General features: G+C 44.0%; 1 protein-coding gene across 1 annotated transcript in view; it reads left to right on the forward strand.

Annotated features, from left to right (window-relative positions):
- The window catches only part of Tnni3k (TNNI3 interacting kinase), a 248124-nt gene extending 242998 nt beyond the window's left edge, over nt 1–5126 (forward strand). Inside the window, exons 24-25 of the mRNA XM_004653621.2 lie at nt 606–685; nt 4736–5126. Of these exons, the coding sequence (XP_004653678.1) occupies nt 606–685; nt 4736–4806 (151 nt within the window). The 3' untranslated portion in view covers nt 4807–5126. The remainder of the gene's footprint in view (nt 1–605; nt 686–4735) is intronic.
- The last annotated feature ends 8992 nt before the right edge of the window (nt 5127–14118 follow it).

Genomic DNA, 14118 nt, shown 5'->3' on the forward strand with positions numbered 1-14118 from the left:
GCTAATAAGATGTGTAAATGTAAACAACTCAAAGATAGGCATTGTGCATTGCACTTTACCCCACTACCTTTGCATTTTCATTATAAAAGCAATGGAATAATTCATTCTTAGAGTATACTTCACTTACATTGAGGATAATGTTCTTGTTCTCAACTCCTTTTAAGTAAGGATTACCAATATGTACACACACTTAGATTTAATATTTCATTCTTTGTTTTTTTTTTTTTCTTCAAGGTGGTTGTCACGCTCTCTAGCCCAGGCTGACCTTGAAATCACAGCCATTCTCCTACCTCTGCCTGTCAAGTGCTTGGATTAAAAGTGTGCACCACCACACCCTGATCCTTTTTGTTTATATTTAATCATTAGATAAGCTGGAAATATTTATACTCTTTGCTCATGCTAATAACTGCACCTATGTGGGAGATGCAAGACTCACACCTCTATCTCATTTACTGCAAACAGTTCTGAACTCTTCCCCAAGTAGATGCTTATATAACACAGGCACCTGGGCATCACCTTGCTATTTCTTGGAATCTAAATGGGTTTATAAAACATTTCATGAATCCATAACTCCCACATGAAGCCATGTTTTCTTCCTCTCCCAGAGCTGGACAACACTCCACTCCAGGCCCAGCTTTGGAGGAGATGAGCAGAAGTTTTCAGTACTCACCTATTGACAAGTACGGTACGTAGATGCAAGAACTTGAGTCAATGAGGAAATTCTATAGGAAGGTGTCTTCTACTCATTAATGGGAGAACATGTTGCATTTTGTAATATCCATAAAGGACAGGTGCATTAAAACTGTCGTAGAAAATCACACTGATCTTGCAGTTGTTTCAGACTCTACACCTACTTCTGAGCTTAGTAATGCGTGCAAGCCAATGTGTGCATACAATATGTGTGAGCATGAATGTGCATGAGTGTGTGAGCCTGTATGAGTGCACATGATGTGAGAGTGACCTGTGTGTGCATGAGCATGGGTGTGAGCCTGTTCATGCATGATCTTGTATGTGTACAAGTGTGAAAGTGTATGCAAATGTGTGTGGGTGTGAGTATAATGAGTGTGAGCAAAAGCATGTGAACTCACGGGTGTGTAGGTATGCATCAGTACATGTGAGTGTGTGGGGGAAGTACACAAGTGTGAGAGTGTAAGTTTTTGTGTGCATCTGTGAGTATGGGTGTGACTGTGTGAGTACATGTGAGTCTGTGCACACATGTGTTAACATGCATGGTGTGAATGTGAACATAAGAATGTGCATTCGTGAGTATATTTTCACACAAACATGAGAGCATATATATGCCCAAGTGTGTGTGTGTGGGGGGGTGAGGATCTATTTGAATGCACACTTGCATGTGTGATATACTCTCAAAAGAGAAGCAATGCTTTATGAAAATAACCTCTGGCCTCTCTTGATTTTACAAGCCCTTTGTCATTCCACTGGGTCAGTTCCTCATGTCACACTGTGTGGAGATGTAGGGAGTAGCTGAAACTCAATAATACACATCACATGTTAGAAGAGCTCTTGCCAATTAGCTGAGAACTCAGGGTGAAATTAAATCCAACCATTCCTTCATACATTTGAAGGCAAGGGGTTGGTTGCTGGCTCATTTCCCAAAGACACAACTCCACAAGGAATTAAGCAAGTTCTGTGGAAGAATTCACAAAGTTCAATACCAGCGTCTGGAAGCCAGGGAATAGACAGTCACCTTGAAATTCAGTCTTAATTTACCAAGGCTGTGAGATCCTGTGTCCAACCTTTAAGCTCTATGTTAATTAGAATTTTAGTACAGTGGACCAATTTCTCCAAGGCATTTCCTTTGACTACATGAAGGACAGAGTTACATGTCAGATAAAGAAATCGAACTGATTACTGGATCGAGGTATGAAGAAGAATAAGGTATTTCCAGCACATAGATGGCACCACACCCTGGAGACCCTGAGCTTGGGCTCCCCAACCCCATCAATTGTCGGCAGAGCACTATTGTCTCAGAGGTTAGACAGCCTTGGAGAAACAGAGGAGTAATTGCTCTGCATAGATGCAGCACCATAGACATGTCTTTTCCCTGGGCACATTAAAGAAAGGAACTCCTTGCACCTGGTGCATGTCAGGATGCAGTCGTGTCTCCCATCACCTGGTGCATGTCAGGATGCAGTCGTGTCTCCCATCACCTGGTGCATGTCAGGATGCAGTCGTGTCTCCCATCACCTGGTGCATGTCAGGATGCAGTCGTGTCTCCATCACCTGGTGCATGTCAGGATGCAGTCGTGTCTCCATCACCTGGTGCATGTCAGGATGCAGTCGTGTCTCCCATCACCTGATGCATGTCAGGATGCAGTCATGTCTCCCATCACCTGCTGCATGTCAGGATGCAGTCGTGTCTCCCATCGCCTGGTGCATGTTAGGATGCAGTCGTGTCTCCATCACCTGGTGCATGTCAGGATGCAGTCATGTCTCCCATCACCTGGTGCATGTCAGGATGCAGTCGTGTCTCCATCACCTGGTGCATGTCAGGATGCAGTCGTGTCTCCATCACCTGGTGCATGTCAGGATGCAGTCATGTCTCCCATCACCTGGTGCATGTCAGGATGCAGTCGTGTCTCCATCACCTGGTGCATGTCAGGATGCAGTCGTGTCTCCATCACCTGGTGCATGTCAGGATGCAGTCGTGTCTCCCATCGCCTGGTGCATGTCAGGATGCAGTCGTGTCTCCATCACCTGGTGCATGTCAGGATGCAGTCATGTCTCCCATCACCTGGTGCATGTCAGGATGCAGTCGTGTCTCCATCACCTGGTGCATGTCAGGATGCAGTCGTGTCTCCATCACCTGGTGCATGTCAGGATGCAGTCGTGTCTCCCATCGCCTGGTGCATGTCAGGATGCAGTCGTGTCTCCCATCGCCAGGTGCATGTCAGGATGCAGTCATGTCTCCCATCACCTGATGCATGTCAGGATGCAGTCGTGTCTCCATCACCTGGTGCATGTCAGGATGCAGTCATGTCTCCATCACCTGGTGCATGTCAGGATGCAGTCGTGTCTCCCATCGCCTGGTGCATGTCAGGATGCAGTCGTGTCTCCATCACCTGGTGCATGTCAGGATGCAGTCGTGTCTCCATCACCTGGTGCATGTCAGGATGCAGTCGTGTCTCCCATCACCTAATCTATTATTCATTTCATTCAGTAACAACTTTATGGTCTTTTTATTTGAATTCCAAAGGGAAGAAGTAAGAGAATGAAGATGAAATTAAATGCACAGCTATTTTCCCCTCAATTAAAGACTTTTACCCTAAAGTAATAACACGTGGAGATGTGGCTCAGTCTATTCATGAAGTCTCTGGTCAAATCAGTTGAGTACCTCTCCAAACGAGTAACTACTCAGGTCTCCCACCCCTGCTTTGACAGTTGGCATTAGTTCCATCACTTTGAAACACTGGCCCCTGTGGTTATATGATTTTATCCCTAAAGGACAGTACACCCACCCTGTGGCATGCAAATTCAATGTCAGATTCTCAGTGGAGGGCAACTGGTGAGAGGCACCAGTGCCATTGTATAGGGAATAGGAGTTCTGTGAGAGTAGGATCGCTAGCCCCACATCCATATAGGCCTGGAAAGAGTCTGCATTCAGGCTGTACAATAGAAGCATTGCTTTTTTGCTCTAGGATGTGAACTAGTCTTCCCTGAGTTAAGACTCAGCAATGTGTGTCATCTTGTTTGTGACCTTCTTCTCCCTCCACAATCATCCTCAGCTCCGAGCAGACACCATCCCGCTGGAGGGGTATGTGACACAGCCGTGTCAGCGTGGCCGCCCTGGGGGAGTCTGTACCATGCAGCTTGAGATACTTGACAGAGACCTTTCTTAACAAATAATATGCCTATCTATCTGCATATGAGTGCCTGGCTTAATGAAAATGTAGATGGCAGGGTGCCTCTGAAAACAGCCATCAAGGGGGAGCTGAAACTGCAGCAACTGTTGACAAATATGCCCATGTTTCCAGAAGCACTGAAAGCTTTCTCACACAGAAGGAAAAGATAGCCTGCGACCTTCTCAGGAGCCACTAGGTCCATTCTCAGGACATGCTCAGAGCGACTGCCTCAGAGGGCATCAAATGCCACTCAGATTTAGAACTAGGCATTGATGTGTCCTTAAAACCCAAGCTACCCAGAGAAAAGCAAACAGTGCCAAGCTGCTCTGTTGTTTGTCTTTTTCCCATAAAACCCACTTCCATTTTTCTTTTCAGGCCATCCTTCATCTCTCATTCACTGAGATCAGTCACTGATTATCTTATGCATATGGCCATCCTTATGAGTAAGAACTATTTTTTTCTCCCACTTGCAGGTGAGGACATTGAGGCTTAGAAGGCTTAAGCTGACAAAAGTGGTGGAGGTAGGATTCATAGACAGATGTGCCTGATATGAAAGCCGGGACCCTAACATCTTGATACACCTCCTTTGGGAGCTGTGCCATGATTTAATGCAGACCCAAAAGGCTGCTTGGCTAGCGTGTTCAAAGCACACACCCATGAAAGATGTCTGTCAGGTGTCAGCTCTGTGTTCATTTTAAATCTTGGCGCTACATCACACCTGCTCACCAGCAACTCTGGGGTCCAGCCTTTGTTCTCAGGATCTGGAAGAGGTGTCCAGTAGCTGTGCACCATACAGGGTCACATTGGTTAATAAAAATAGGGAGATGTGCGGAGAAGTTGTAAGTAACAAAAGAACTTCTTTTCTGATGCAGGGTATGTGTCTGATCCCATGAGCCCGATGCAGTTTCACACTTGCCAGAACAGCGGCAGCTTCGAGGACTGACAGCTTCTGATGTACACCTAAGGAGTCTTCCCTCCGCTGACAGCCGTGGTGGCAACCATGGCAGGCCTGGTTCCAGTTACAGTGATTCCCCTCCACGGTCTCCTTAAGCTGGCTTGTTCCTGTGGCTGTCACTTATTTAATTCTTTTCCTCGAAGTGGGCTTCAGATGATGTGAAGGAAAGGGTAAAGGATCATCAGTATGTCCACGAAGAATTGTTTATTCATTTTATATGTAAAAAAAAGACAAATTCCTCTTGTTCCTTGGAGATGGGTACTTAAGTCTGTGTAGACAAATGAGTTTGTTCCCATTGCTACATTCCCCTAGACAGAATTATACAGAACTGTATTGGAAGCCACTGATTACTTAGGATTACTGTTATCTCAGTATGCTGCTTCTGGCATTCAACTCTGTGATTAAAAATGTTCTATAGGAGCCTAGAAAATTGACTCAGTGGCATTTCTTTTTCCATGACTTCCATTTAGCATACCTCTTTCAGACAGATTGGTAAGGAGGAGTCACGACCCCCACTTAGGAAGTTTGCATGCACACATGATGCACTAAGCCTCCTTGGCCAAGCTAAGCTCAACTTAGACAACCTGTTACTGCCAGTGCAAAGATGGCATTCATGCTAGGGAGTAGGTTACAAAACCAACCCCCTAATGTAAAGCTACCAGTGAAGCAGCCCTCCATGCTGGTTCAAGCCAGGAAGACAGAGACAGTAGTGAAGCAGTTAGGGTAAATGGGCCCAAAGTAAACAGCAGGAATGTCCTTGAGTCTGCCCTTGCAGCCTTCTCTTTGCCAGAGACCAGAGAAGATCTGGCTTCTCTTTGTCGCTTGCCTGATCTGTTTTCCCCACTGTCCTAAAATTAAGGTTTAAAACTGATCCTGGAATTCTGGTTGGTTATCCTGGGTGGTGTCATGGCTGGCCTCTTCTCGTTTATACATATATTTTATTTATTTATTTATTTATTGGATAGAGAGAAAGAGGCAGAGAGAGCGAAAGACAGAGGGAGAGAACGGTTGTGCCAGGGTCTCCAGGCACTGCAAACGAACTCCAGATGCATGCGTCCTCTTGTGCATCTGGCTTACATGGGTCCTGGAGAATAGAACTGGGATCCTTTGGCTTTTCAGGCAAATGCCTTAACTGTTAAGCTATCTCTTCAGCCTTCTGGCCTCTTCTTGATTCAGCCTCTAGACCAGACCAATCAGCCCTCTCTGAGACTCACCTGAGGCTGGAGGTAAAGCCCACCACAATAAGTTTATAAATAGATCCTGACCAGGTGAGCAAGCCTTCCCCTACTGGCCACTGGTAGTTTTATGAATTTGTACCAGTCTACATTACTTCAGAGAATGGAAGTCGATATCCCTCAGGGTAGCTAGTTAGTGGAAGGCTCTTTCTTCTCCACTGCCTTCCTCTCTCTCTTTAGAGCAAGGGCAACTGTGTCCTCTGGGACACATTTGCAAATATCTAGAGACTTTTTTGTTTTTGAGATAGGGTCTTGCTATTTTGTCTGGGCTGGGCTTGAACTCAATCCTCCTGCCTCAGCCCCTCATCCTGACTGCTGGGATTACAGGCATGTGCATCCACAGGGGAAGGCTTGCTCACCTGGTCAGGATCTATTGCTGTTAGACGTTATGTTTCTAGAGGGTAGTTTCTTGAGAATAATAGTCTTATTCTAAACTCCATTGGCTTGAAGGTCAGTCCCCAGAATCTCTGGTTGGCTTGAGGCTGTGTACCCTGATTGGCTTGATGACCCCCACACATTCTGTTTGGCTTATAGATAGCTCAGCCCAGGTCAAGAGGTAGAAATTAAAACTTGCCACTTCCAACAAGATCCAACCAACCACATTAAGCCTTCTTTCTACCTTGTCATTTCCTATCCAACTATTCCAGAGACACCCAGTTCCACCAAGCAATTTCTCAAAGTGCGTTGTAGTAACCCGAGACAAGGAAGCAGAGGACCACTCAGGTATGGGCCCTTCCAGCTAAAGCACAGGGGGAGGAAAGGATTTGTCCAAAGATCAGCTGTGTGAAAGATAGCTCTCTCCTGCTGCCTAGGTCCAGCTTCTCCAAGGATGAGCAAGTGTCCAGCTTAAGCTGGTTTGTGGTTTAATCCTTTAACCAATGGAGTTGAAAGGAATGCCTTATACAGGGCTGGCGAGATAGCTCAGCCATTAAAGGCCCTTGCTTGCAGTCTGCTGGCCCAGGTTTGATTCCCCAGAACCCAAGTAAAGTTGGATGAACAAAGTGTGCTTGCACCTGAAGTTCATATTTAGTGGCAAGAAGCCCTGGTGCACCCATTCTCTCCCTCTGTCTCTCACTTTTCTTATAAATAAACATTTTTAAAGGAGCAGCTTGAGACAGAAGGAGGCAAGATGGAGGAAGGGAAGGAGAGCAAGAGAGGGATGGGCAGGGTGGGGAAGAGTTTTTAACTGTCACAGTATATAAGGACAATAATGTGGACAGCATTGAGGTTACAACAGTGAAAGGGGTCATACCCAAGAAGAAAGCTTCTTTCCTTTGAAAATTGTGCTTTCTTTGAAGGCCCCTTCCCCTTACAACAGACTTGTCAGGCTCCTTGTCTTTGTTCCCTCTAATGAGGCGCCTCCCTCCTCCACACTGCATTTCTGCAAGGTGTGGCTTCCCTGTGGCTCTTTTCTTGTCAAGTATCTGCACATAATGAGACTAATGTGCTTTGATTCCCCGAAAGAAGAAGATTTCCAGGGATACCAACCTGTAACTAACAAATGCTGTTACCACACCCTTAATGGGACCTGAAGATCATTTGAGAGTTTGTTTCCACACCATGGAATTTTCAGAATTTCTTTTTCCTTCTTGCTGAAAAATGTCTCACTAATTGCTTTCCTTTTCTGCTGGTAAAAAAAAAAAAAAAAATGAACTTCTAAGATCATGTTTTTGCATGCTTAGCACATTAATTTTTTTCCACATGCATGCAGCACTGAGCTCCACTCTGAAGATGTTCAATTAATTATAATTGTAAGTCAAATTACAGCAGCCAGGGAGAGTCATTCCAATATCATGATTATTTGGGTTAAATTATTTCCAAAGCTGGCATTTCCATAGGAAAGAGAAAAGGGAATTTTTAGTAAGAGAAAAGGTTAATGCTAGGCAATTTATTGAAAATGAAGACTTTCTTTAATTCTTAACTTCCTCTCTCTCCCTCTTCTTTCCTTTTTTCCTCACTCCTTTCTTTCCCCTTCCCTCTTCTTCCCTCCACCTCTTTATTTTCTATTTCTTTCACAGCCTCTCTCATTTCCTTCTTTCCTTTCTTTACTGCTCTCTTCCACCTCCCTTCCTCCATTGCATCCTTAGTTTCTCCCTCTTTCTCTCCCTCCATTCCTATTTTTCATATTATTCTTTCCTCCTTTACTTATTTTCTTTCTCTTTCTTCCCTCTCTTCCTCAAACTCTTCATTTTCCTTGCCTGCATTTCCTCCTTAGTTTAATCCCTCCCTCAATTCCTTCCCTTTTCCCTTCCCCACTCACTTCTTTCTCCCTCACACAATAAGAACTGACTTCCGAATCACTCGGACTTTCCACAATAGATGTGTGGTCATGAGAAAGTGATTTTACCTTGCTATGATTCCATTTATAACCTGCAAGATAATGGTAACGCAACTTATATTCTAGAGCTCCTGTGAGGATCTCAAAGAATAAAAAGTATGTAATTTAGATTGGAGACAATGTCATTTGTTATTACTCTTTGTCACCATGAATCCCAAAAGCTAAGCTATGAAAGGAGAGCATGGGGATGGTGGAGGTTGTCTCTTCTTTCTAGAAAGAGCTATCACTATCCCTAAAACCTACACAATCTTCACAAATAGCAAGTGTATGTTTCTCATTCAGATTGAGCCAATGTCTAGCCAACCTCGGGTAATACTGAAATAACATCAGAAGAGAAGTGAAATCCTTTCAGCCAAATATAATAAGCACAAGGAATGGCCCATCAAGGAGGATGGTAAGTGTTAACAGAATGTGTGTTTGCTGAGCACTGCTATATGGCAACTGATAACAGAACAAACATTTACCGAGCACCTTCCATGTGCCAGGAACCATTCTGAATGATTTAAAGATACATTATTTGATTTAATTTTCTATAGTCCTAGAAAGATATTTTGGAATTTGTTTTTCCAGATGGGAATTTATGTTCATTGAGATGACGGTACATATCCAAGCAGGTATAGAATTTCACCCAAAGTCAAAGCATTTTGCATCGCACTAGGGTTCATTATTGACCCACTACACCATTCCACCTCCACCATGATGGTGGAGATGCCAGGCACAGCTCAGCTCATGGTCTAGAACTGTGACAGAAGGCCCAAGCCCCAAAGACAATGGGGAGCTGTCACGAGAAGGCTCAGGAGCCACAGACAGGCCTTTCCTGTTTGCCATGGCTCATTCTTACAGAGCAAGACTAACACCCATTTTCCCTCATAATTACAAAACAAGGAGTTGGGAATAGTTTCATAAATAAGAAGAATGAGGAATTGGATTGAATGAGGATTGGCAGAACAGATTCTGACTGATAAACAGGAACAAATTGCTGGAGACATAGCACCAGGCTTGAGGCAGCCAGGTTGCTTTTCCTGTTCTCCTTGGCTTTGGGGAGGCAGAGGGCAGGAGCCAAAACTGCCTCTACCAGGAGTGTTTGAAGACCACATTTCTCCCAAGTTGTCTGCTCTTTCAGCCTCTCAAGCTGACAGACTGAACAGCTCCCTCTGATCAATTCCCTTCTGTATTTTTTCAAAAGCCACGAGGGCAACAATGAGCCATCTGACATTTGCGATCCTCTCATCAGGTCTCAGCGCAAGATGGGGCCTCAATAGCAACACACAGTGGCTCAGAACTACACGCTCAATTAGCATTGTGTGCAGAGTGTAATGCAGAAACAACCTTCCTCTCTCCATTCCTCAAACATCCTACTTTTTATGAGGCTAACTAGAAAGAAAAAGAGTGAGGGTTGATCCTGTCTCCTCATGACAGAGATCCTGGGCAGTGGGGAAGCTGACCCAATGGGAGGGTGCCAATTAAATTGGGCATCTTGCATCAAACACTGCTGGGATGCTCGGTCCTACTCATGGCGACACCTCACAAAAGCACTTCTGAACTATCTTCTTGAGTAATTAGTGGGATAAAGAGAATATGATCTCCAGTCTCTGTCTTTTAAGCAATGAACTTCTATGTAGAAGAAAGCTATCTCCATTACCTTTAAAGGGCAATTTTAAGCTTGTTAAGTTCACCAAACTCCATCCCTTCTTTTATCCCAACTAATCAGAGAAGAGCAAAATGGACATAGCTAATCAGGAAAGAAAAAGATGGACCATAGGTGTAATAAAAAGGATTTGCCCATCAGAATTTTCATTTTTTAATCAAAATAATCTATGGTGTTAATACCACTTCAAAAATAGTTCACAGTGAAGAATATCAAGTGTTTTAACTTGATATTGTTCATACTTGAAATAAATTCATTCAGGAATGAAAGGACTTGATGTCAAACTCAAGAACTGCTTGAGGTGGTCACAAGAAAATGAAAAGAAGCTGTGTGATACACACTTCCTCCACACTAAGAGGAAAGAACAAAGCAGAACAGCATAGATTGAGTCTTTAATGGTGACTTGTGTCCATGGAACTGGACAGGTCATTAAACATAGGCTGCTAGGCCCACTCATAGACACACAATGTGATGCTCTGGTCTCTAGAGTTCTGAGGCCACTGCTACAGATGTGAACACATCAGGAGGGCACGTGTTTGAGAATGAGCACATACCCACTGCACTCTTTACAATGCCTGCAGCTTCACCACGGGAAACTTTCTTAGTCTCTATGACCCTTGGATTCTTTGTGTGAAAATGGAGACTGTGACACTCACCTCGCAGGGATGAGAAGGAGCAGTTTATAAAGGGATGATGTTCCCTTCTACCTTACAGTTTCAAGGGGAAGTTTTATGGTGGTTGGGGAAGCATGGAAGAAACAGAGAGCTGGGTATCACATCTTCACATCAGCAGGGTAGAAGCAGTGAAACCTAGCTGACTGCGGCAAGTAGGGCTGGGCTATACCACTCAGAGGCCAAGAAACACATTTCTTCTGGTAAGGCTTCACCTCCAAAAGGCTCCACAACCTTGCCAAAGATATTTACCAACTAGGATTAAGTATTCAAATACATGAATCTATGGATGAAATTTTATGACCAATAGGAAAAAATGCACAATTTCCAATGACTAATCATGTATCTTCTAGATGCTCATGATAGCAGCATGGCTTGAAAATTTAAATGCTCATAACATAAATTATATTCTAGCATAGCAGAAGCTCTATTACAAAAAGAATGAGGATGCATTTATAACCAGATTCACAAGGCAGTTAAATATCTAATTCCTAATGTCTCTAAGGAATAAGGAATGCATATTAGATACCTCTTAGGTATTGTGATGGTTCATCTTCATAGTCAACTATACTCGATTGAGACTCACCAAAGAAACACAATCTGTATGAGCCTATGTGGGTAATACCAGAAAGGTCTAACTGAGGAGGGAATCCTCACCCTGACATGGGCAGCACCTTCCACTAGACTGGTCCTAGACTAAATGAAAAGGAGACTCAAGCTAAGCAAAGCATCCAAACCTCTCAGCCTCCCAACTACAGACAGAGTATGGTCAGTTGCCTTTGTTGTCATGATGGAGAATATCCCCTCAAATCATGAGGGAGAATAAGCCCCTTCACCCCCAAGTTGCTTCTTGTCATGTATTTGACTGCAAACATAAGAAGTAGAATAAAGGTGCTACCTCAGACCTTTGTTGCATTTTCTGATTCACTTGACCTTTGAGACACCCAGCATGACTCTAACCAACTTAACGCAGACACAGACTGTCTACACTTCTTCTCATCAGGTCAGGACCCTACTGCCTCTCAGTCTTTGCCCTTGAGATGTCCTGTTACCATGCGGGAAGCTGACCCAATCCAGGCTGGCAGTAAGCACTATGGAGTAAGATTTTGCCCAAATGGAGAAAAAAGCTAGGCAGAAAATTCTCCCTCTTATGTCCACAGAACTCGTGTGTCTTTACAGCTCCAGGAGAGAGTTTGGTGACACTAAGAATGGGATGGCTAGATGTCAAGCAGTGTCCGGCTCAAGGACACTCCAGGACTTGCTGTTCTTCATGCCTGTCCTCATGCACACATAACTCCATGACACTATTTTGTGGAGATATCCAAATGCACACTTCCATGACATTGTTCTCTGTGGATAAATCCTCATGCCCATTTACATGATGCCACACTCTATGGAGAAACCCTCACATAAACCTAGTGACACTGTACTCTGGGGAAATCATTATACATTCTTCCATGACAGACAGTGTATTCTGTGGAGAAATCCTCCTGTACACCTCCATGATATTGTATTCAGTGAAGAAATCCTCAGGTACACAACCATGACATTGTACTCAGTGGATAAATCCTCAGGTACACCACCATGACATTATATTCAGTGGAGAAATTCCTGTGTACACCTCCATGACATTGTACTTGGTGAAGAAATTCCTGTGTACACATCCATGACATTGTACTCAGTGGAGAAATCCTCATGTATACCACTATGACATTTTACTTGGTGGAGAAATTCCTGTGTATACCACCATGACATTGTACTCAGTGAAGAAATCCTCATGTACACCACCATGACATTGTAGTTGGTGGAGAAATCCTCGTGTACAGCCCCATGACATTGTAGCTGGTGGAGAAATTCCTGTGTACACCTCCATGACATTGTACTCGGTGAAGAAATTCCTATGTACACCTCCATGACATTGTACTCAGTGGAGAAATCCCTGTCTATACCACCATGGCATTGTATTTAGTGGAGAAATTCTTGTGTACACCTCCATGACATTGTACTTGGGGGAGAAATCCCCATGTACACTGCCATGACATGGAACTCTGTGGAGAAATCCTTGTGCACACCTCCATGACATGGTGTTCTGTGGGGAAATCCTCATGTACACCTCCATGACATGGTACTCTGTGGATAAATCCTTGTATATACATCCATAAAATGGTATTCTGTGGAGAAATCCATGTGTACACTGCCATGACATGGTACTCTGTGGAGAAATCCTTGTATATACATCCATAAAATGGTATTCTGTGGAGAAATCCACGTGTACACTTTCATGACATGGTACTCTGTAAAGAAATCACTGTGTCTACCTCCATGACATTGTACTCAGTGGAGAAATCCCGATGTCCACCTCCATGACATGGTGCTCAGTGGAGAAATCCAATCCTTGTGTACACTTCCATGACATTGTACTCTGTGGGGAAATCCTTGTGCACACCTCCTTGTGTATACCTTCATGACATGATACTTGGTGTATAAATCTTTATGTACACATCCATGACATGGTACTTACTTGGTGGAGAAATCCCCATGTTCATCTCCATGACATGGTACTCTGTGGAGAAATACCTGTGTCTGCCTCCAGGACATGATACTCAGAGGAGAAACCCTTGTGTATACCTCCACGACATTGATTTCTGGAGAAATCCTCCACCTCTTTTATCCTGGTGAGGACAACATGAGGGGAGACGTCTGCAAGTGAATTGAATTTTGACCATTAATACCCTTTAGAAAAAGGCAGTTAGTAAGTTTATAGAAAGGAGTGAACTAGTACTCCAACTCCACTAAGATTGCATTCATGAATGAGTGAGGAGCTTGGTGCTCATCTAGGCTGAAGGAATATCTCTAACCTTGATTCTTCCCACCCCTCTGAGTCTCCCATTATCTGTTTTCACAGTTTGCCATATTGCCCTCAGAGCTATGTTCAGCCATGCCCTCTGCAAGCTCATGTATTGCCAGCAATGCTGGGGTGCCAACTAGGACATGCGGCCTCTGTCCTGTTTCCAGACACTGATGTTCCTCTGTGCTTGTGATGTCTCTCATTCACCCAGTCAGTGTAGTACCATGACACCATATCACTGTACTAACCCATAGTCTTCACATTGTGACTGCTCCTGCTTTCTAGTGGCCTCGTCAGTGGCACTCTGCAGGGTGGAAAGGACATATTACCTGCCCTTCAGAAGTTCTACCATTTGCATGAAAATGAGTGAGCTTCTGACATGACCATGAAAATACTCCCATCCTCAAAGCTCTCTCTCTGACAGTTTTGTTCCTCCATCATAAGCATTATTCTCCCCATGGAGGACTCATGAATGTGATAACCTTTCATTTCTCTTCTTTTAGCTCTTCTGTCATCCTCAGACATGGAATCTGTGCATTATTTTACTATCAGCCCAGAAC

This window comes from Jaculus jaculus, chromosome 19 (genome assembly GCF_020740685.1).
Source record: "Jaculus jaculus isolate mJacJac1 chromosome 19, mJacJac1.mat.Y.cur, whole genome shotgun sequence".
NCBI lineage: Eukaryota > Metazoa > Chordata > Mammalia > Rodentia > Dipodidae > Jaculus > Jaculus jaculus.